Source organism: Cibotium barometz, chromosome 20 (assembly GCF_041138505.1).
Source record: "Cibotium barometz isolate CiBa-2024 chromosome 20, ASM4113850v1, whole genome shotgun sequence".
Lineage (NCBI taxonomy): Eukaryota > Viridiplantae > Streptophyta > Polypodiopsida > Cyatheales > Cibotiaceae > Cibotium > Cibotium barometz.
This window is the reverse complement of record NC_141065.1, coordinates 43,161,449-43,184,957: the sequence shown is the minus strand read 5'-3', so window position 1 is coordinate 43,184,957 and position 23,509 is coordinate 43,161,449. Positions and strand designations below refer to the sequence as shown.

Here is a 23,509-nt window from a genome sequence, read left to right as displayed (position 1 = left end):
CCTTCCCATGGCAGCTCCTCCCCGTGGATGAAAGCCATGGTCAAGCTGGCATCCACAATGACAGGAGGCCTTGTGCTGCTCCTAGCAACAGAATGGCTCATGGATAGAGTTGGATAGGACCGTGGATAGAGTTGACAAGCTCATGCATTGACACTGTGAACAAAATCCACACTGAGGGAGTTCGCATGCAGACAGCAAGTGGTTTCACTACCTTCCATCTCAACAAGCAAATTAGAAGCCTACTGCAGAAGCACATGGCAGAACATTTACCCGCATTGAGGAGCACCTCAGTGTGCAGGAGATCAACGACGAAGCCAGGTGCGAATGCAAATTTTGAGGAGCTTGGTGAGGAGTGCAAGTATGAGCCTCACACTCCTGTGGGAGGTGGCCATGTGACCTTTGAGGGAGGTGCCACACGGCGGGGAGTACAGAAGAGAGAAAATAATGGAATAGATTGATTTATTAAGATAGAAGAGCCACTAATATGGAAGAATTATGCCAATACATTGTTTGCTATGCAATAAAGCAAGCAGGACCAAAATTCAGTCTTTTCATGCTTATTACAAAGCCCGTATCTCCGCTTAAGTTGATTTGATTCATAGATAAAATTACACTTTGTCATGGGTGGGGGCTTGGCAACAGGGATGTAGCCACCGATGGATATTTGCCAACAGCTCAGATTGTCACCAGACCCATCTGGCCAATATGATTGGCCAAAAATTTGCCATTATATTGAAATAAAAAATATGCTTCACGAACACCTCATTTTCAGCTCAACTGAGGGTTATGCTGATGTTGCCCTGACCATGGCATACAATCATGCTCATGGGTCGGGTATTCTGCCTTCCTCGTGACCAAGATCATAATCCTGCAAAACTATATCCTATATTTTCCATCCATCAAAGGGTCAAAATGCAGCTTGCTCATAGAATTAAGGGAAATCTATAATTTTCAGCATTAAAACAAACTAATAAACACTTTGTCCTGCTCTGGGGAAAAAGCCTAGAAAATTTAGCGGTAGATTTAAGCAAATTCTCTTTATTACATGTGTGTGACAGTAAATCCTGTACAAGCAACTCTTCATTACTATTCTATACCGGTTTAGAAGAACCCAAAGCTATGCTACAAAATCACATACAGGGCTAACTGTCAGCTTTTGATTGTTCCGACATAGGAACGTTCTCAAGCCTAACAGTATTATGATCATGGGTACTAGGCATAGTCAGATCCATGAGATGCTTTATTTCGTCATAAAGGACCAGTATCAATGCTGCTCCGGTTCCTCGGAACATGTTGGACACAGCACCCCGATAAAAGGAACGGGCACCCTCTCTCTGATATATTTTTCTCCAGCAGTCCAATGTGTTGGCATACATTTTCCGCTCCAAACCTGCCTGCATCATCATGCGGCGGCGGACTGTGTCAAGTGGGTAGGAGATCAAGCCTGCCGAAGTTGTCACAGCTTGAGCCATCATCCATCGTATCCACAAGGGAAGGTCCCCAGATTTACTCGACATCACGTCTTTGGCTGTGTCAAAACCTCCAAAATAGACACTGCGATGGACCACCATACCCTGTATGGATGCGGGCAAACCTCTATATAGACCCCTAACCCCATCTTTCTTATAGATAGTCTTTAGAAAGTGTAGTAGACCTTTGAACTGGCGCACTTCGGTCCTTCCCATATCTGCTGCTAACCTAGTGTGAGCAATATCCAGAGGGTACACAACAACAAGAGCTGTACAGCCTGCTAACGCGCCTGCAAGAAAATTGTTCCGGGCTGTTGTGATTATATTGTTGCTTTTATAACCTCCAAAAAGTATGGTCCTGTACAAATCCTGCAAAAGCAAAACCTGTGAGCACAGTTGCAATACCACGGTTTCAAACTTTCTATGAACCGCTTTTATAAGAGGTGCCCCTATTTAAAAGTGCCTCTTGCCCTAAGAAAAAGCTGACACAACAGAACATAGACTCATCCCTCAAGTGTTCCTGTAATCCCTCAAGCATTCCTGCAATCCCTCAGGTATCCCTGTAGGTCTGCACTGCTCCATCCAATTTTGGGAATGCTTATTTTTTGGTTTTTGAGAATGGCATACAAAACACCACATACCAGCTTTAGACAGTAGACTGTTATCATGCAGTATGAAAGGCAAAAAATTAACAAAAAGTCTCATAGCACGGCACAATCAAGGAAAACAAACCAACCAAACACGGCAGATCTGTACAACACAAAGTATTCACAAGTCAACCTTGAAATATGATTTATATCCTAGATTGTGCTGTTGATTACCCATTTACAACCACAATTAACATCAGATGAAAAAGTAGAAAACACATTGAAACACTTCATAACAAAATATTACATTATATTACAAAGTCTTGCTAAGTTTACAAAATGGAGGGTGGGACCGCAAAATCACCTTTCAAACATACTGAAGCATCTTCCATTACGAAGGACAAAATATGACTCTTCCAATCTACATAGACATCATGGCTATAAAACCATTCTTTACCTAGTATAGCATCAACCCTATCTATATTCATAATCAAAAAATCTAGGGACTCTGTATAACTCTGAATAGATATCGGTAACTGAGACACATGCTCGTCCCAGATTATGTCCTGCCCGCAGGTTCACACGATACGCGTGACCACTTGGTTGCGTCTTCACTCCCAGCTTTTGCACAAGTTTAGCATTAATGAAGAAGTGAGTGCTACCAGGGTCAAAAAGGATGCATAGTCTCCTCTAACGCCGACCCATACATCCGTATCAAGCCGTTAGGACCGAAGACTACCACATTGAAAATACATGCACAATGACCTAAAACAATAGTATACATGAAGAAATTTGAGGGTTACCTCTAACTTGTTACTTCGGTCGAATGAGTTGGACAACTCGTCTTCACATGGCCCTTTTGACCGCAAGTGAAACACCTACCCTTTGAAGGGTCTGCGGGTGCTTCTAATCCTTCTCCAGATTGGGTTCACCCGAAACCTAGGTTTGGTTCAATGGCGCCTTCTCAGACTGTACTTTTGTTTACCCCTGGAAACCTGCTCAAAGGTTTCGGTGGTTTGAGATTTCTGAGAGACGTTCTTCTGAGTCTCGCCAGCCATCGTCTCCTCATAAATCCTAGCATACCGGATGGCATCCTCCAACGTCTTACTAAGATTATTCTTTACCTAGAGCTTTTGTTCCCGTGCCAACCCACGAATAAAAAATGCACACAATGTTATGGCATCCATGTGTGCCACCTGGGATGGCAACTCTCTTAATCTCTATAAGTATGTGTTGAAAGACGTGTCTTCATATCCAACTCCATAAACTTGGCCACTATATCAAACTCATCCTCCACTTGGAGTCCGCTTGGAGGGGCTCATCTCGAACTTCGCCCAAAGTACGGGGTTTATTTCTGAGTTCTCTCCACCATGTTAGGGCTTTCTCCTTCATGAGACCCCTAACCATCTGAATCTTCCTGGCTTCTGGGAATGGGTGGAACTCGAAGTGTATGTTCCAGCGGTTGAGCCAACAATCAACCACCTCCTGGGTCCTCTCCTTTTTCTCACTCACAAAAGCACATGGTATTAGAGATCTTGTCCTTCCACAAATCAGCAAGAAGAGTTTTCAGCCTGCGTTTTTTTTTTCTCCTCTGCCCCCTTGCTGGCTGCATTTTGGAGATCTACTTGGAGTACAAATTAGCATTTTTCTGGTACTGATTCGGGGCTGTTTTTTTGCCTCCTGGATAGCACTTCTTTGCAGCGTTTCTCCTCCACCAGTACCTTGCTGCATTTTTTTTCCGCAGCCCTCCCTCTCCTCCCATACTTTTGTATTATGTCCGTACCGTAGACTAGTGGTAGCACCGTGCACTTGCTCCATTAGCCTCTCCCTCCCTTACTTCATCGTGCATCGGGTCACCTCCCGTCTTCACCCGTGTGCCTTGATCTCCAGTAGGAGTACACTTCTACATCTTTCTTTCACCTCACCTAGTGTCTAGGGAGGAGTGGGCAACCCCTAGGTACCTACTTGCAGCCTTTCCGCTGTAAATTCAAGAGGAGAATTCCATGGCTTCTACACAGACTGTCATCTCTATATGTGAGCAACCCCTAGGTACCTACTTATAAATTCAAGAGGAGAATTCCATGGCTTCTACACAGACTGTCATCTCTGTATCCATTCCTCAACTTCCCAAGGAATCCATCTTAGATGGAACCAATTATCTTGATTGGGCACTAGAGATGAAGACTCTCCTTCAATATCATCGGCTATGGGGTATTGTTTCTCGTACAGATGCCTCTCCCGATGCTGCTTCTCCTCAGGCTGCGATTGATGCCTGGTCTGACAAAGATGCAAGGGCTCATGCCTTTATCTTCTTCAACATAAAACCCTCTATTGCTCGTTAATTTGATGACAATGATCAGGAAACTGCAGAAGAATTGTGAAATACCATCTAGAGTAGGTATCACCGTAAGAACCCTGTTCAAAAGGTAGCCTTGGAGAATGAGCTCTCCAACCTGAAGATCGTCGATATTGCTAACATCATGGATTCTGTTACGGAGTTCATAACCATTCAAAAGCAACAGGGAGTCCCCCATGGGCAGGCACACCCACATCACAGGCCCTCACTCAGTATGGTACAGACAAGAGATGAATGCTAACAGTATGTTGAAAAACCTCAAGGTTTTCAGGTTCCCAGACATGAGGGTAAGGTGTACGGATTGCACAAAGCCCTTTATGGTTTGAAACACGCACCCAAGGTGTGGTATGACAAGATTGATGCATTCTTTTTTCCCTTGGATTCCAAAGATGCTTTCCAGACAGCAATCTCCATGTATTTGCTCAGGATGCTTTGCTCTGTTTGATTGTCTTATATGTTGATGATTTATTGATCCGTGGCTCACATCTTGCCAAGATTGAACAGCTCTAGTCAGATTTAGCTCATCTTTGAGATGACTGATTTAGAACTTCTCCACTACTTTCTTGGGATGGAGGTCTATCGGTCTTCTCATGGAGTATTTCTTAGCCAGTACAGATATTTGAAGCAGCTCCTAGAGACATTTGGGATGACCGAGTGCCGTCCAATTTCTTGTCCGATGGATCCTAACTCCAAGCTCTCCCATGATGATCCCTCTCCCCTCTTCGAGGGCAGTACACAATATCGGAGGCTTGTTGGTTCTATTATTTATTTGACTTACACCAGGCCCAATATTTATTACAATGGCAGTGTTCTCAATCAGTTTTCTTCCACTCCTTGACATTCTCATTGGCAGGTCGCTCTGAGGGTTCTCCGATACTTATCCAGTACCTTGGACTACGGTCTCTCTTTCAGAGAAGGAACTGAGCTTGTTGGATACTCTGATGCTGATTGGGTAGGTGATCAAGATACTTGACGATCCACTTTTGGTTATTGCTTCACTCTTGGTTCCAGTCTTATTCCCTGAAGAGATCCAAGAAGCAAAATACAGTTTCATTATCTTCTACCGAGGATGAGTACCATGCTTATCTGGATACCTACAATGAGTTGTTATGGTTGTTCCAGATGTTGAGTAATCTTGATGCACTCTCGGATTGACATGACAGGACGTGTGGCTTCTTAGCTTTGACATGACAGAATATGGGGCTTGTGAGCCTTGACATAATAGGACGTGTGACTTCTGAGGCTTGACATGACAGAAACATGTATGGCTTATGAAGCCTAACATGACAGAACATGTGTGGCTTATGGAGCCTGACATGACAGTACATGTATGGCAGATACACCGTGACATGATGACATGATGTGCTTTTCTTACAGTACATGTATGGCAGATACAGCCTGACATGATGTGCTTTTCTTACAGCTGACATGACAATACATGTATGGCAGATACAACGTGACATGATGACATGATGTGCTTTTCTTACAGTACATGTATGGCAAATATAGCTTGATATGATGTGCTTTTCTTACAATACATGAATGGCAGATGCAGCCTAACATGGCGTGATCTTTCTGAGGACTAGCAACCCTGGTGCTCACTTCGTACTTACGTTTTGGGAAGGATTCAACATCCCTGAACATTCAGAAAAGCGGCTTATGGATTTATACATATTTGGGACACAGTTGGCTCTTGTGCTTGTGTCTAGTTATTATCTGGCTTATGGATTTATGGATATTTGAAACACAGTTGGCTATTGTGCCTGTGTCTACTTATTATCAGAGTTGTTGACTCAAGATATGGATACAGTTTGTTTCTTCATACGGTTGGCTCTTGTGCTCGTATCTACCTTCGGATCGTGGATCTGGAATTATGTAATACTATTGATGCACAGTGGATCTGCTATATTTGAAGGATATTTCAATGGTATCATGCTTCTACAGTTGCAGACAACTGTCTTATAAGACGGAGGGGATGTCACCGATTCGGTCCTCTCACCAGTCTTGAACAATGTTTCACACATTGTTTGGAACCAAGGTGTGAACGGGGATTTTCCACAAAAGAAAGCTAGAGCATTTTACTGGCATGGTTTGGCCTGAAAGATGGCCATACAGCATGAACAGCATGGGATTTTAATATTTATTCATCAAAGTGACTCATAACATTTATAAATCGGTGTGTTCACATATCATTAATGATGGGCTGGACATATTATTATTTTTGGGCTTGGACAAGGCACCTAGATGAAACTTGGGCATCAAGCCAAGAAAAGCATAAAGTTGATATTTTTGGGCCAACACTTGGAGTACAAGCCAAGGAAAGCATAAAGTGGATATTTTTGGGCCAAAACTTGGAGTACAAGCCAAGGAAAGCATAAAGTGGATATTTTGGGCTGGTTCAACCACTTTTAGTCAAAAAGTGGAAAAGCACTTCAAAAATAGAACTAGTCGACTCTATTAAAGCAAGTTTGGGCTGTTTTATGATTTATCATCATGCGCATGCCTCCTGGAGTTTTTCTCTCTTCTCTCAACTCGCTGACTTGATCCAAAGATGCTACAGGGCTGGTCGACTTCCTCCATAGATGATGACAGAGCTGGCCGACTGCAGACTCTCTCTCTCTCCTCTGTTGCGCTGGCCGGACAGCGCACAGCCCTGTCTTCCCTCTTGGCAGTACAGGTTTCCACAGCAAAGGGGTATTTTTGGCTGTTTTTATGGACTGTTTTCGGGGCTGATTTGAGAGCTCTTCAGGGGCTAATTCGAGGCCTAGTTTTGGGGCTGATTTGGCACGGAGTTCAGGGCAGCTTTTGGCTCTGTACCGGGCTGATTTATGGATGGTTTATGAGCTGATTTTTGAGGACTGTTTTGGGACAGTTTTGGACAGCTCCTAGAGATGTTTGTATCTTGGCACTGGATAGAAATCTGGGCAAGATCTGTGCTGATGCTTTGTGGAAAATCCGGTGCTGTATGCACCCGCACCTTGGTATCTTGTAAAAGCTTCTGTGTGAATAAAGAAGTTCCTACGGGGGGCCGGCTGTTCCAACTCAATGTGGTGTTATTGTATTATTTAAGGTTCTTCCGCTGTGTCGTGGTGCTCTGTCTTTCGTATTTGAAGTGTTGGTCTATTCAATTGTTCCGGGTCCCCTATCGGTTTCATTCACAAACTTCACCAGATATCGACGTGAAACTTTTCCTCTGACTTTTCTTTCCTTATGTGCCAAAATCTGTTCCGGTTGAAGAATCTCATCTAGTTCTTCAACTTCTGGTTGTGGCTCATCAACCTGATCTGTAGGCACCTCACCTCTAAAAGGTTTCAGAAGACTCACATGGAATGCATTATGAATCCTCCAATGATCCGATAACCAAAGACGATAAGAAACATCACTCATCTTCTCAATCACCTGAAAAGGGCCATAGTGCCGCATACTCAGTTTAGGATATAAGTGTTGTTTACCCTTCATTTTCCTGAGTCTAGCCTTCTCAAATCTCAAAAGCACCCAATCACCCAAATCAAAAACCAATGATCGACGGTGAAGATTTGTTGCCTTCCTCTGTTTCTCTTGAGTCCTTTGAAGAGCCAACTTGACCTTCTTATAAGCCTCATCCATATTCTCCACAAAATGGTCTGCCTCAAATATCTTATCTTTTGTATGCAGGATCGGAGGTACTTTCTTCCCGCCTTCCACAATCTCGAAAGGTGCCTTACCTGTTGAAGTGTGAATGGTGTTGTTGTAAGCAAACTCCACCAAAGGAAGATACTTTTCCCATTGCTCCTTATGATCCGAAACTTAACACTTTAGAAGATCCAATACAACTGAGTTGGCAATTTCCGATTGCCCATCTGTTTGTGGATGAAAAGACGATGAGAACTTCAACGAAGTCTTCATGTTCTCGAACAATGCTCTCCAAAATAAACTCGTCATTCGAGGATCTTGGTCACTAACAATAGATGTGGACATCCCATGGTACTTAAAGATATTTGTCAAAAATATCCTCACCATTTGCTCTGCATTAATCTTCTTCCTGACTGGAATGAAATGGGCTTGCTTGCTGAAAAGATCCACGATAGTCTAGATGCCATCATTCCCATTCTTTGTTCTAGGAAGATCAAAGATAAAATCCATAGCAATACTCTCCCACGGTCTATCTGGAATAGGCAAAGGATGAAGTAACCCAGGTGTCTTTTGACGGTCATACTTCACCTTCTGACAAATGACGTAATCACGAACAAAAGCATCAGCATCCCTGCACATACCAGGCCAATAAAAAAATGCCTCCAAAGCTTTCACTGTAGCCTCAATACCACGATGGCCTGCATAAGGCGGAGCATGGCATTCTGTCAAAACCTTCTACCTCAACTGAGATGTGACACAATTTGTCAATGGTCATGCATCATAAAAAATCCTTCTTTGAGAGAATAATGATCGACTCGCTCTCCTTCAGTCAAACGATCAAAAATCCGCTCAAAATCTGCGTCATGAGCATACTGTTCTCGCATATCATCAAGTTCATGATGAAAGATAATAGAGACGGCGTCCACATGTGGTTTCCTAGACAAGGCATCCGCAACCACATTCTTTTTGCCATCCACACGCACAATCTGAAAGTGAAACATGGACAGAAAGTTAGCCCATCTCATATGCTTCTCTGAGAGCTTCGTTCGAGTAAGGAAGTATCGTAAAGTTTGATGATCACTCTGAACAATGAAATCAACCCCAAGAAGGTAATGCTTCCAAGTAGAAAGAGCATGAATACCGCAAGAAGCTCCTTCTCATATACTTGTAGATTCCTTTCTGCTGGTGACAAAGTTCTACTCTCATAAGCAATAACATGCCCATCTTACATAAGAACAGCTCCACTGCTATTCCCACATGCATCACACTGTACCACAAAAAGGCTTATGTAAATCTGGTAGAACCAAAACTGGACCAATGATAAGCTTTTCCTTAAGCTTGCTGAAAGCTTCCACTTCCTTCTCTGTCCATCGAAACTTTACATCCTTTTGATCAAGTGATGTAAAGGTGAAGCAATTTCTGCAAAGAATTGGATAAACCTCCTGTAATATGAACAAAGTCCCAAGAAACTTCTCACATCATGTACAGACTGCAAATCCGGCCAATTCTTTATCGCTTCAATTTTTGCTAGATCCATCATGACGCCATCCTTAGATACAATGTGCCCAAGAAAATGAATCTCCTGCATGAAAAATTCACTCTTCTTTCCATTGACAACCAACCTATGCTTTCTGAGTTCCTCAAACACTTTGGTCAAATGCTCTTGATGCTCCTTCTCTGAATGAGAAACAACAATCATATCATCAAAGAAGGTGCTCACAAAAGCACGATGAGGTCGGAAAATTCGATCCATCATCCTGTTAAAAGTCGTTGGAGCATTTGTAAGACCAAAAGACATGACTAAAAACTCATAAAGTCCAAAAGTTGTCCTGAAGGCTGTCTTGTGTACATCTTCTGGTCTGATGTGAATTTGATGGTATCCACTCTTCATATCAATGCGACTGAAGTAAGCTGCTCCCTGTAACTGGTCTAAGATATCATCGATTCATGGTATAGGGAATCTGTTCTTGATGGTAATCTTATTCAGTGCCCTGTAATCAATGCACATCCGCCAAGAACCATCTTTCTTTTGTACCAATAGCACTGGTGAACAATAGAGCAAAGAGCTCGGCTGAATCAACCCTTTCTCCAACAAATCATGCACTTGGCTCATAATCTCTTCTTGTTGGGCTGCACTCACCCTATAAGGTGGCTTATTCGGAGGTGAACTTCCAGGAATTAAATCAATCACATGATCCTCAGGCCTAGCAGGCGGCAACTCCCCTGGCAAAGTCTCTGAAAAACAATCTTAAAAACTTTTGAGAAAATCCATTCTTTCCTTGTCCAACTTAGACAAGTTGGACTCTGTTGTGTCCTAATTCTCTTTAACATACACTAAGTAAACAAAAAGATGTTTCTTTATTAAACGAGAAATGGCCGAGGCCGATACAACAGGAATAGATTCTCCTCTAAGCTTAACATCAAGAGTGTGTTCCTTATTCTTGTGAGCACGAGTAATTTTCCTATTGAAAGTATCTACTACTGCTTTAACTTTATGGCACCAAGGCATACCCAACAAAACATCACAACCCTCCAAAGGCATAATGTAGAAATCATCCTCTCTGTCCATGTAAGTCTGCACACTGAGACGTAGTTTCCCAATGATCGGCGTAACCTCAACCGTATGTCCAGGACAAGCCAAAGTAGCCTCATGCAACACACCCATCTCTTCTGGTTTGATGCCCAACTTTGCCACAAGCTCGGGGGTGATGAAGTTTGCACGAGCCCCAGGGTTGAAAAAGATCAAAACCTCTTAATCCCCAAGTCTTCCCATGCTCTACACAACTCTGAAGATGCGTTCCCTTGCTTCAACCCTATCAAGTTAGGTACCAGTCCAACATGCGGTTTTTGTTTCTTTGCTTTAGGCTCTTCCTGTGAGTCATCTACGTTTTTAAGTGCTCTCTTCGGACACCTATAGTACCGATGTCCCTCTTCTCCACAAAAGAAACATTTGTTGGCAGCTATAAGTTCTTTCTTTTCTTCATTTGTTCTTTGAGGTAAGGGCTGAAATTTCCTCTTCTTGGATTGCCCCTTCTCTCGTGGTTCAGCGTCTTTGGTGTCCTTTGACTCCTTTGCCTCTTTAAATGCTTTCTTTGAGAAGAGACGTTGATCCTTGAATCCTGACATTTGACCAGTAAGCATGGCATATCCAGTCTGAGCATTTTCTATCATCTAAGTCATATTAGTGACCTTTGTTTTAATGCAATGACTACGAAGCTCCTTGGGTAACCCACAGCAATACGTCTCTACCTGCTCAACCAGTGACACTGGCCTAAAGGATGTGACCGGTAGCAAAGCATCCCAGAATTTCTTGTTATATTCTTCCAGATTGCTACAGTCTCTGAAATCTAATTGATGCCAAGCTGTCATAGCATCCACCTCAAAAGTCGGTGTCAACCATAAAGAAGAGAAGATTTGCTTGAACTCCACCCAAGTGCTTGGTGCTATACCCTGATGAAGAAATGTCGACCACCATTGAAGAGCATTTCCCTTTAGGAAAGAAGCTGCCTTCCGTACCTTAGATGCCTCTGTGAAGTTACCACCAAAAAATGTTGCATCAAACTGTTGAATGAAGGTGAGAGCCTTCAAACGATCCTTTGCACCACTAAAAGTGTCAAACTTTACTACAGCACCACCCTCTTTATAATCTTTTGACTTCTTGCCTGAAACAAGATTATCATAGGGATGTGGTTTGAGAAAAGAATTGCCCACACCATTAGACCCCATGCCCATCATACCACCTCCCAAACCAAGCATACGAAAAGCACTTCCGCCACCACCACCCATAAGTTCCATACATACCTCTTGGCATACCTCCATACATTCCTGGCTGCACACCAAGTCATGCCCATGTTGGGTACACCCATCATGGAATATGAAACTCGCGGCGGGTGCCCAAGGGACTAGGGCCTTTGACACACTTATTGATACCATCAATGCATATTAAAACATTTAAACATGGCCACAGCATTAACACATATCCATCATCACTTTGCATAAAACATAAAAACTAGACAAAACATCCACAAATGCTAAAAATGGAGCTTGCCCATGTGACACCGCATAGAGGCCGGAATGGGCCGACCTCCCCCCCCCCCCCTTGGAGTATTTACTTAACCAAGGAGAATAATATCATGTACAAGCTTTGAGGGCCGTACTCTCCCCACGGGAGATGCCGGATTATCCATATACAAATGCCATGACACAGCCCAACACGAGGCTACCAAGCCGGAACACAAGCTGTAGAAATGCCAAACCAACAATATAATCCATATACCTCCATGTGGGTATTGATTCTTCCCCAAAAACCACGAGTCTTCATGCAATAGAGTTGGTACAGCAAGTACAACTCTCCATTCAGCCGGCACAACAAGTACAGTGGCTGGTACAACAGGTACAATGGCTGGTATAGCAAGTACGGTGGCTGGTACAACAAGTACAAATGTTGGTATAGCAAGTACAATAGCTGGTACAACTGGTATAGTGGTTGGTACTAGCAGGTACAACAAGTACAAGGACTTCAGTATTTCTTCGCGATGGAAGCCTCCAAAACAGTCCCCAACAGCTGGTATTCTTCATGGGCAGCCTTCAAGAGAGAGAAAGAGAGTAGCCATCATTAGGGCAGCCTGTAACGGTGCTAAGAGGCTAGTGTGCAGCAAGAGAGCCTTCATTAATGAAGAGAGAGGGCTCCAATTTATAGACTCGGGGCTCCCACGAGTGAAAATGGAAAGAGAAGGCTACAATGACAAGTGGAGAGCCACACAATAGCTCGAGTGACAAGTGTGAGGCCACTTGTCTCACTTTGATCCACTTTCTGACAAGTGTGAGGCCACTTGTTTCACTTTGATCCACTTTCTTGCCACATGTCCCAATCTAAGAGATGGGTTCTCCCATAATCTTTACCTCTAAAAATATCCCAACTAGTAGACATTCTGTCATAGGCACTTTGCCAACTCTTGGTATCTGCTCAATTCCAGATGTAATGACGCGAACAGAATTTCCATCAGAGTCGGGCCAAAAATAGCAACTCTCCTAAATTTTAGGAGTATGGTCCTTTGTATTCTAGTATAATCCCCCATTCCCAAAGCTTGTACTTTCCAAATATTTAGACATTCTGGAGTCCACCAGACCCCTTTCATACTGGGAAATGTCGAGGCTGGTGACAGAATGAAAGACAGAGCCTCTGCCAAAGTAACCAGGATGAGAAGTATTAACAGGGTTTCCATAGGTAGGTGGGGGAAAAGAAGAAGAAGAATCAAGGTATGGCTGAAAATTTGGGTAGATGGGAGCCAAATGTTGAGGCTTAGTTTTCTTCTCAGACCCCTGCTTCCGTGGTTTGGAATCAACTTTGAAGTTTTGTGGAAAACGTGAGTCCTTCGCGAGTTCCATTAATCCCTCCATCAAGCTCTACATCTTTGCTTCATAGATGGCATCATCATCTTCAAATTCTGGCATATCGAGAGGTATTTCTTGCTCGCTTTTCTAGTCTTCTTCGAAGTAGTCGTCCTCTTCTGAAGATAAATCCTTGAAACTGGCCTTCAGAGACTTGACGGGCAGTGAGCACAACTTAATCACACTTAAAACTCTTTATGCACTGGAATAATAAACTTTGCAAGAGAAGAAGAAAAAGACATGGAGCTAGAGCGCTCCTGCAGCACAAGAGACCGATAGGCCCCAAAGCGTGGCCCTCCGCAGGTATTTATTTATCACTTGAAGCCGGCATAGTCCTTGTACAACTTCCGAAAAAAGAATTCCTTGATTCACGTAGAGGGAGTCTACTTGAAGCCTTCACCCAATTCGTTGAGTTATACAAAGAGCCTTGGCCCCCTTTTTATACAAGTTTTGGGGTAAAAAGCATAGCTTTTCCCCTTTTTATAAAATCTTCTACGAATGCTTTTCTCTCTTTCTTTTTTTTATAACAAAAAATTACTATGAGCGTTGCTTTTATTTTTCTTCTGCGTTTTTGGTTTCAACGCAGCTTTTTCTTTGCGTTTTGCTACTTGACGACTCTCTCTCTCTTGCACTTTGGGGTTCGCAGCTGAACTGTGCGCCTGCTCACCATTTTGTGTTGCAGTTAGCCGCCTCTGCCATGTGGCAGCGCCACGTCACCTGGACAGGCTGCCAGCGTTGTTGCGCTGGCTGCTACCCGGCTGCCCCTGGATGCACTGCAGGGTTGCTACCCGGTTACCCATGGCTGCGCTGCAGGGTTGCTACCTGGCTGCCCCCTTGGGAATGCCTTTTGGGTGGCCCTAGGGTAGCCCCTTGAGCTGCCTTGACTGCCCCACAAGGAGAGAGATCTCAGCTGTTGTACCTGCAACACGGTAAGAGAAAAATACCCAAAAACATAGATGCACATGTACATACATATAAGCATGCACACACATGTATTCACACATACCAAACATGTATCTGGATTCTGTACCCACACACGTGTACAATCTTACATATGTATATATAGAGTAAAACATGATTAGTGAATGCTAAACATGCTTAAAACATAATTGCAATGCTTAAGAAAAGAGGTAAAATACTCAGTCCTGTAACAGTCATGCTGCTCAACGGTAGCTGAAAATACTAGTATGTCATCCAGAAAAATGAACACACACTTTCCTATTAAGTCCCTGAACACACGCATCATCATGCGGTTGAATGTTGCTGGGGCATTTGTCAAGCCAAAAGGCATGACAACAAATTCCAAGTGGGCCCGTTCCATACAGAAGGCTATCTTGGGGATGTCCCCCTCAACAATCCTCACCTGGTGGTACCCACTCTTCAAGTCTAGTTTCGAGAACACCTTGGCCCCATTCAGCCTCTCGAGAATATATATATATATATATATATATATATATATATATATATATATATATATATATATATATATATATATATATATATATATATACCTAGATGAATCCAGAAACATGCCCAAATTCACCTTATAAGAAAGTGCAATTTATAACCTCATGGAAGTCATCCACAAGAAAATAAACCATCAACTCCATCTTGCATAGTATAGACTAGATACTATGACATTCCCACTAACGTCATCAGTGCCCAATAGTGGGTGTAGAACTTGGTATTAATATATGCTCCCACCCACACACACTCTCCATGCACACACACACACACACATAAGAGCGTACATTTATACAAAGGTCTGTGTACTGAGTTTCTGTCAGAGCTCCCGAGATACAAGGAAGACTCAGCCATAATGAAGCCTAGCACTAAGAATCATAACAAATAGAAAGAATTATTACAACAAAAAGGTAGTTGATAGAGCATATGCACCACTAAAGATAGAAAGAATTAACACAATATCAATTGGCTGCAACTTGGACGAAAACTTCACAATGTGAAATTTGCATGTCCGCTAATACAACATAGAGATATACCTAGATGAATCCACGAACATGCCCAAATTCACCTTATAAGAAAGTGCAATTTATAACCTCATGGAAGTCATCCCACAAGAAAATAAACCATCAACTCCATCATGGATAGTATAGACTAGAAACTACGACATCCCCACTAACGTCATCATTCAGTGCCCAATATTGGGTGTAGAACTTGGTATTAATATATGCTCCCACCCACATACACACTCCACGCACGCACACACATAAGAGCATACATTTATACAAAGGTCTGTGTACTCAGTTTCTGTCAGAGCTCCGGAGATACAAGGCAGACTCAGCCATAATGAAGCCTAGCACTAAGAATCATAACAAATAGAAAGAATTATTACAACAAAAAGGTAGTTGATAGAGCATACGCACCTCTAAAGATAGAAAGAATTAACACAATATCAACTGGTTGCAACTTGGACATCACATTGTGAAATTTGCATGTCCGCTAATACAACATAAAGATATACCTAGATGAATCCACGAACATGCCCAAATTCACCTTATAAGAAAATGCAATTTATAACCTCATGGAAGTCATCCACAAGAAAATAAACCATCAACTCCATCATGCATAGTATAGACTAGATACTACGACATCCCCACTAACGTCATCAGTGCCCAATAGTGGGTGTAAGACTTGGTATTAATATATGCTCCCATCCACACACACTCTTAAGAATATAATCTATTCAAGGCATCGGAAACTTACTCTTGATAGTCAGCTTATTGAGTGCACGATAATCGACACACAATCGAGAAGACGCATCCTTCTTCTTGACAAACAAGATCGGAGTTGCAAATGGCAACACACTAGGATGTATGAAGCCAAATTGCAATAGTTCTTGGAGATGGCGGTCCAACTCCGATTCCATTGCCTTGGAAAGGCGGTATGGAAACTTGCTTTGGGAATCCAAGCCTGGGAGGAGGTTTACTTTGTGGTCCTCCGGTCTAGACAGGGGGAGCTCGGGAGGAAGGTTGTCAACCTGGTACTTCTCTAAAGCCCTGGGGTCTGACCACCGTATGGGCAGTCTAGATGTAAATCATCGCACTCTGTGTGCCTTTTTTGATTTCTCCTTTAGGCTGTAAATGACTTATGAGAGGAAAGTTCGGGAATCCTGGCTCACACTTAATGGTCATTGGGGCTTTAGACACATTCTGACTAATCTCAAAAGTGTGCATGTCCCACTTGATATCTGGTTGAAACTTGTGAAACCATTGAATTCCCAAAATTATGTCCACTCCTACAAGAGGGGCAACCATAAAATCATGCACAAACTCTACGCTCTGAATGACTAGCTTAGCACTCTGAGCTTCAAACTTGATGCTCGTCATCATGCATGTGCTAAATCCCTCAACTTTCTTGTCCACCGAAGTCAAGACAAAACAGACTCGTCGAGTGGCCTGTTCCATGACCACATCCTCCGTGGGGTGCTATCAAACAAGACGACGACTCTCTGGCCACCTATGTAGCCAAAGGTCTTGAGCAATTCGTTGCGCTCATACTCTTGGTCATAGGCGCCCTTCTACTTATCTTCGAGCTCTCGGCTAACGATTGCACCAACCAAAGCACTGGGATCCGAAGAACTAGGGACAACCCCACCGGGGTCTGTGTGGGAGCTGGGCTCACCACTGAAGCCGTGGAGGCTAGGGTAGTTGTCTGTGGAATGGTAGTCTTCTTAGGGCACTCCCAAGAAGTGTGTCCTTTTGTATAACAAAAGAAACACCTACCCTCCTTGTACTGAGCTGTCTCCTCAGCACTCAATTTACCATCAGTCTTGCCTACCTGAGCTTTCTGGTCTGGCGTAAGCTTGGGCGCATTGGTCGAGTTCTTGGAGCCAGAGGCTCCCGTGCTCTGTCCTAGAAAAGACCCCGTCTGGTTTTGGCCTTTTCCCCCCGAGGCAGTTGCCTTAGGAGTTGCAGACTGGGAAGTCTTGGGCTTTCCACCATTATGGTTCATTTCAATGATCTACGCAAGTGAGAGTGCGTCTTCGAAGGTGGCTCGCCTAAACATACGCACCTCCCACTGGATTTGCGTGGGCCACAAAGGAACTACCCTTTCTTGTCCTTGTCACATAAGCCTAACTGCAAACATAAGTTTGAAATTTTATTAGCAAACTAAAGAACTGGTTGCTCGTTTTGACACGCTCCCCTAAACTTGTCTTCAAGTCACTCAAGGTAATGGGATGGTGGAAACCATCGCTTAAGGTCGAGAACAAACTTGTCCCAAACATAAGCCACCATACCTAATCTCGTGTGGGCATGAGCCCACTAGGTCCACCAAGGAATGGCCCCGCCGTCATGACCCTGTGTTTTTCTCTGGACAAGATGCAGATGTGCACGGGGACATGGTGGACAGTGTGAATGGCATCAGGTGGGAGTGAAGAAGGGAGCCCATGTGTGGATAACCCCATGTGTGAAAGGGGGCAAAAAGATTTTAGCTTAAAAAGGTTTAAAAACCTTTAAAAGTCATTATAAAGCCCTTCATTAAAGAAACGTGGCCCTTATGCTATTTTTGGGGCCACGTGTGAGCTTTTTGGTAAAAGAGGGGCTGTTGGGCAGAAAAAGCAGGAGGCGCCTATCTTTTGTGTGGGGTGTGCTTTTCCAGTCAGGCTGCTCATCTGGATATACTGGCGGTTGCTGCTGAAGACTGGGTGTGGTTGTTTTCTGTATGTTGAGTGCTGTAACAGGCCGTACAGTAGCCGTACTGTGCTGTACGACTGCAGGTACTGCTGAGTACAGGTGGCGCAGAGCTGTGGGACAGAGGCAGCCATAGCAGGCGACTCTCACCAGGTGGCTGCAGGTTCAGGTACAGGCCGTACAGCCCTGTACGACAGCCGTACAGTGTACGGACAGGGCTAACAGAAGTTGCCTTGAACAGAGTTGCTGCAGGCATATTTGTACGGACAGGTACAGCCGATATAGGCGACTGCTGTACGACAGCTGATACAGAAAGGAGGGCTGGATATTCATGAACATAGACATCATGTCGATGGCGTTCATCTGATGGAACTTTCAGCTTCTCTTTGCTTTGGGTTCGGGACTGTTTTGGGACTGTTTATGGGCTGTTTTTGCTTGGCTGCAAATTCAGCTATGTGCTTGGGTTTTTGGTTGCAAGTACACGTCACTTGAATATGTTTCTTGGCATGGGAGTGATGCAAGCTCGCATGGCTGAGTGCTCATGGAGCAGATTGCTTTCTTCTTGCTAGAAAGGAACAGAGGGACCTACAGTTATGAGTATCTCTATGTTGCCAGATGTTTCATGAGGGAACAGGTAACTAGATGTATGGGAAACATGATAGAAGTTTCAAAGGGAAACAGGCCTAAGGGTTTCATGTGGAAACAGGTCGTAGGTTTTCTCAAAGAGACATGTTTTTGGGTTTTTCCAAGAGATAGGTCACATGCAGGCAGAAGGTACAGGAGTGGACACATGTTTGGTACAACCTTGCTACTGATAGGACAAGGGACAGGGAATCCATGACAGAGATGGATAGTACCCTTGGATGGTAGAGAGGGTTTGTACAGGTGTGTCAACTGTATGGTATGCTGTGCTGTGATACGAGTTCTCTTTTGAGAGACAGTTTGGGAGTCTGTGTTGTGATGCAGAAGCACTGGATGTGTCAGGGTGTGATGCTGTTCATAGTGTGAGAGGCTATGGATGGTTGTGGCAGCCTTGATCATGGGAGAAAGCTTCTGTATGCAGACTCAATGTGAAGGGTCTCTTGATGTGAACAATGGCTAGACTTGTTTGTGGATGCCGAGTGGACAAGAAGCCAGATGCAAGTTCTTTGCAGGCTTCAGGAGTTCTACTGGGACGGCTAAGTTACCAGCCTTATATTGTAATCAAAGCTCTTATAATCAATTAAAGAAATACCGCAAGGGGCGCCACTGCGATTTGGGGCCAATCGGTGTCCGTGTACTTTTGGCAGGAGCACTCTAGCTCCCCCTGTTTGTTTTCCTTTTCTAGGTCCTCAATGGTGTTGAAGTGTTTTATGTGCAAATGTTTGTTTCACCGCCCTTTGCTTTCTGAAGGCCGGTTTACACCCGCCTTCCAAATACCAACTAGCAAAGATCACTCTGTCAGTATCACTTATTCTAATTGCGTTAAAATAAGCTTCAAACTAATGCAACGAGGAATAAAGAATTGTGGGGTCGAGCTTACCATTATACTTACTCTGAAGTTCATTTTCTCGAGAAAATGACTGGAGGAAGCTGCTAGTGTCATTCTCGTGTCTAAAGCCGCAAGATATCTTTCATGTTCCACTCGTCGCTTGGCGTCGTCTTGTGCAGCAACACGGGCTACTGCCCCACGGTCTTCCATCTGTCGAATCTCCATTGCTCGCATCTGCAACTCGAGCATCGAATTCGGCTGCAGTCGTACCCCGTCAAAAGAGTCATGTAATAAAGGATCTGGAATTTGGGAAACGGAAGAAGAGGGAGGACGAGTCATCTGCTAGAACATCTCCTGTACGCTCATGCCTGCCACCCTAGAAGGACTGCCTGGTGCACTTTGGTCCCAAGGTTGTCGTTCTCTCTCGTCGTCGTGGCTCGCCATAGCAGGAAAATGCACTTCCTTTCCGGGGCGCAATCTGACCATCCACTATGTGTGTGGGAGACTTCCGAAGGCTTCCAAAGGCTGAAAACCAACCATCCATCGAGGGATAGGAGTCACACCGAAAGGGGGTGGTCCATCGGAGTTTAGAAACCAACCACACAAGCAACAAAAAAAAAAATTTTCTTTTTTTCTGGTTTTTCTGGCTGAATCTTCACACTTGAAGAAGGCTCGGATACCAATGTAACATGCGGAAGCTTCATGGTCAAATCAGTAACTTCAATGCTCAGAATTCAGCAATCTTTCACGACAAATATAACGCACGTAGATGTGCATAAAAATAGAGAGAGAGAGAGAGAGAGAGAGAGAGAGAGAGAGAGAGAGAGGGAGGGAGAAGAGGACACAAAATTGGGTCCAAAATACCCTCTGTAGGGCCCCCACCACGAATGTTGTATTTGCTTTATTAGAATGATGCAAATCAAAAAAATAAAGACTAAAATCTTGACCTGCACTTTTCACCTTGATTGAAGCTTTTCCCCTTGGCTGTACCTGGCCCTTGGAAGCAGCAATCCCTTGTGAATTGTGAGATGATGGACTGAATTCATGGCTGGGCTTTTTATATTCTCCTCTAGCCCTGGTCGGCTAGCATACTGAGGCCGGCCAGAAGCTAAAACTCCACAACCTGCTGAAATAGCAATTAATGTGTTTTCACACTATGCAAGGGCTGGCCACCCCAAGCAAATTGGCTGGTTGCTGGACAGCCCCTGGGCTGGCTGTTTGGGCTGTCCCACAATTGGCCGACAGCCACTCTAGGGCCTAGGCCCTAGGGCCCAGTCAGCTGGCTGTCCAGTGGCCATAGGGCTCGCCAACAACCCCTCCTGCCCAAGCCAAGGCTGGTGGGCACAACCTGGGGCCCTCCTGGCCCCTTGGGGGTGGTTCTACACCTCCCCCATGCCCACAACAGCAGCACAAGGCTTTGCCTTGGGCTAGCCTTATGGGCTGGCCCCTTCTCTACATGAAAACCTACATGCACCTACATATGTCCGGCACCCGGTCTCACAGACCAAATTCAGAGATCACCTGACATCATTTCAGAGGGAGACTCACAATACGGACTGGCACTGCTTCGTGTGTAGGACAATGCACACCTGACCTCGGACGCATAGAGTGGAACCCTGGCTGACTCGTCCCATACTGGGCTCACATGGGACCAATTTCCACTCCAGGTCCTGCACCTTCTTGTTCAGATATGTCCACATGGCATCAAAGTGCCGGATGCACGTGACAACCACAGTGCCCCCTCACAGCACACCCATGGGAGTCGCATCAAATCGGGCATGCACACTCTAGAGAGCTTGATGCCCTCAACCCGTCGGACCCCGACCACTCCCAACTCATCAGCCCCGGATTCAGGAGATCTTGGCCTGCCATCGAGTAGCCTCATCCTCACAACAGACTATTGACATCTCTAGCCTTCTTGTATCACCCATGATGGATATCTTGGATGGGCCCTTGCCTGACATACCAGGTTGATTGACTGTTTTTATTCAGCTCTCCCATATCCCATTACTTGTTGTACCTTATACCTCATTTTCAGTTTTAGTTTATTGTTGCTTTTTCTTATTTCATCCATGACTAGATTTCTATGGACACTATGTACACATCATTTTGGTCTCATAGTTCCTCTAGGTCTTTTGAAGACGTTAATATAATTCTCTCTCACTCTCTCTCTCACAAAAAAAAAAAAAAAAAAAAAAAAAAAAAAAACTTGCCACCTTAGTCAATACATAAATATAAGCAAAAACCTAAAAATATGAAGGGTAATTTTCTTGAACAATTTCTTGCAAAAAAAACTGAATCCAGGGAGAGAAAAACACAGAGACCCTATTGGGAGGGGAAAAAACCCACACAATGAGGCAGCTTACCTTGCAAGAGAAATTGAGTGCAACAGAGGGATAGTATCTGAGGACACTGCTGCCATTGCCACGCCAGAGGGACGGGAGGCCCTCTTCTTTGGCGATTCTGAAGATGCAGTCCAGCATTCCCTTGTAGCGGGTGTGGTGGCCACCCATGATGGCCATGCTGCTTTCCTGGGTCTGTAGAAGCAGCTTGGCCCTCTCGATGGGAGCGACAATCGTGTGGGCAACACCGCCCATCATTGCCCCTGCCATCAGATCTCTAGGAAAATTGGCCCATGCCTGTGTTGGCCAATCTGGTGACTTGGGCTCTCCTGCACTCTCCTCCCCAGAAACCACAGATGATTGGGCAGGCATGGGTCTCTCTCACCAGCAGCAATACCACATCGTGGCTCCATAGCTTATTAGCATTTTGAACCTCCGTTTCTTGTCACAAGGGTAGAACAATTTCTCTGGATTTTCCCCCAAGTGTACAATTTGGATCATACTTTTTTAGGCTAGCCTACCATGGTCCACTTTGATTTTCTTACAAAGTTAAAGTCAATCCTACTTTTGATATCAGGCCCCACATGCTCAAATAGAAATCCTAAGAGAAGCAAAGTCCCAAAGGGAAGTTTAAACTTGGTATTCCTTTCTATCATTTTATAGGTGAAATTGCTAAAATCTTAACAAACCAACCAAAATTTCAAAAGGTAAATAAAAAAACCAAAAGACTATTTATTCCTAGCACCCATTAAGCCTAAATTCTAGTAGTGTCACAATGCTTGCCGAGTGTTGCATGCAACAATGACTTCAATGCCAGTCATTAGTTAATTTTGTCGATATGTACTTTAGTATCAAAAACACATTGGTTGGTACCTAGTTGCTTCAAGTTAAAGAAATAGTATGTAGATGTTAAACATTTTACTATATGTATCTAATATATATATATATATATATGTATGTATGTATGTATGTATCAACAAATGGCTTAGAAAGTCCAAACTTCTAAATGTAAAAACTATAAAACAAGCTTTATGTTTTTTCCATTTGAAATTGTTCTCGGTTTAAAACTTTGAAAGGGACTTGTTGTATTGATTCATAATATTGTCGTATTCATACATATGAACAGAATAGAGGCCCTATTATAATATTTGTATTATTATGATATTGATAACTATGTCAAGAACATCAACAAAATAAAATTTTATGGACATTTCACTCATATCTATCATGATATCATCATCCATTTTGTGGGCTAGTCCAGTATTGAGGTTTTGCGTATGGATTTAACACTTTATAGATAGCTCTTTTGAGTTGTGATTTGGATCATGTGGATAAGAAGGAAATATTTCTCTTCAAATGTAGAGAATATCATCGTGTTTGGAAGAAAGAGGATGCATCTTAAAGTATATTCATATTTATGAGTAACTTGGGACTCAAGTTTCCTTTTTTAATTTAGTTTTCCATAGCTTAGAAAATTTTCCTATTTTATGTATTACAAAAAACTAAAGTATATTTTATAACAATTAAAGAAAAGAAAGGACATAAATGACTCTCTTTTTACACATTAGAAGAATGGGCATAAAGGTTTCTCTTTCACACATTATGGAGAAACACATGAAATACATAAGA

The 23,509-nt window shown here is 43.6% G+C and overlaps 1 protein-coding gene across 1 annotated transcript; it reads right to left on the bottom strand.

Moving 5' to 3' along the window:
- Positions 1-1,006: 1,006 nt before the first annotated feature.
- Positions 1,007-22,369, bottom strand: LOC147627908 (ADP/ATP translocase At5g56450-like). The gene is made up of 2 exons (XM_086814879.1): positions 21,905-22,369; positions 1,007-1,838 (listed from the first exon to the last, which is right to left on the bottom strand). Exons 1-2 carry the CDS (start codon positions 22,250-22,252, stop codon positions 1,143-1,145), a joined length of 1,044 nt encoding a protein of 347 aa, XP_086671005.1. The 5' UTR covers positions 22,253-22,369; the 3' UTR covers positions 1,007-1,142.
- Positions 22,370-23,509: the final 1,140 nt, after the last annotated feature.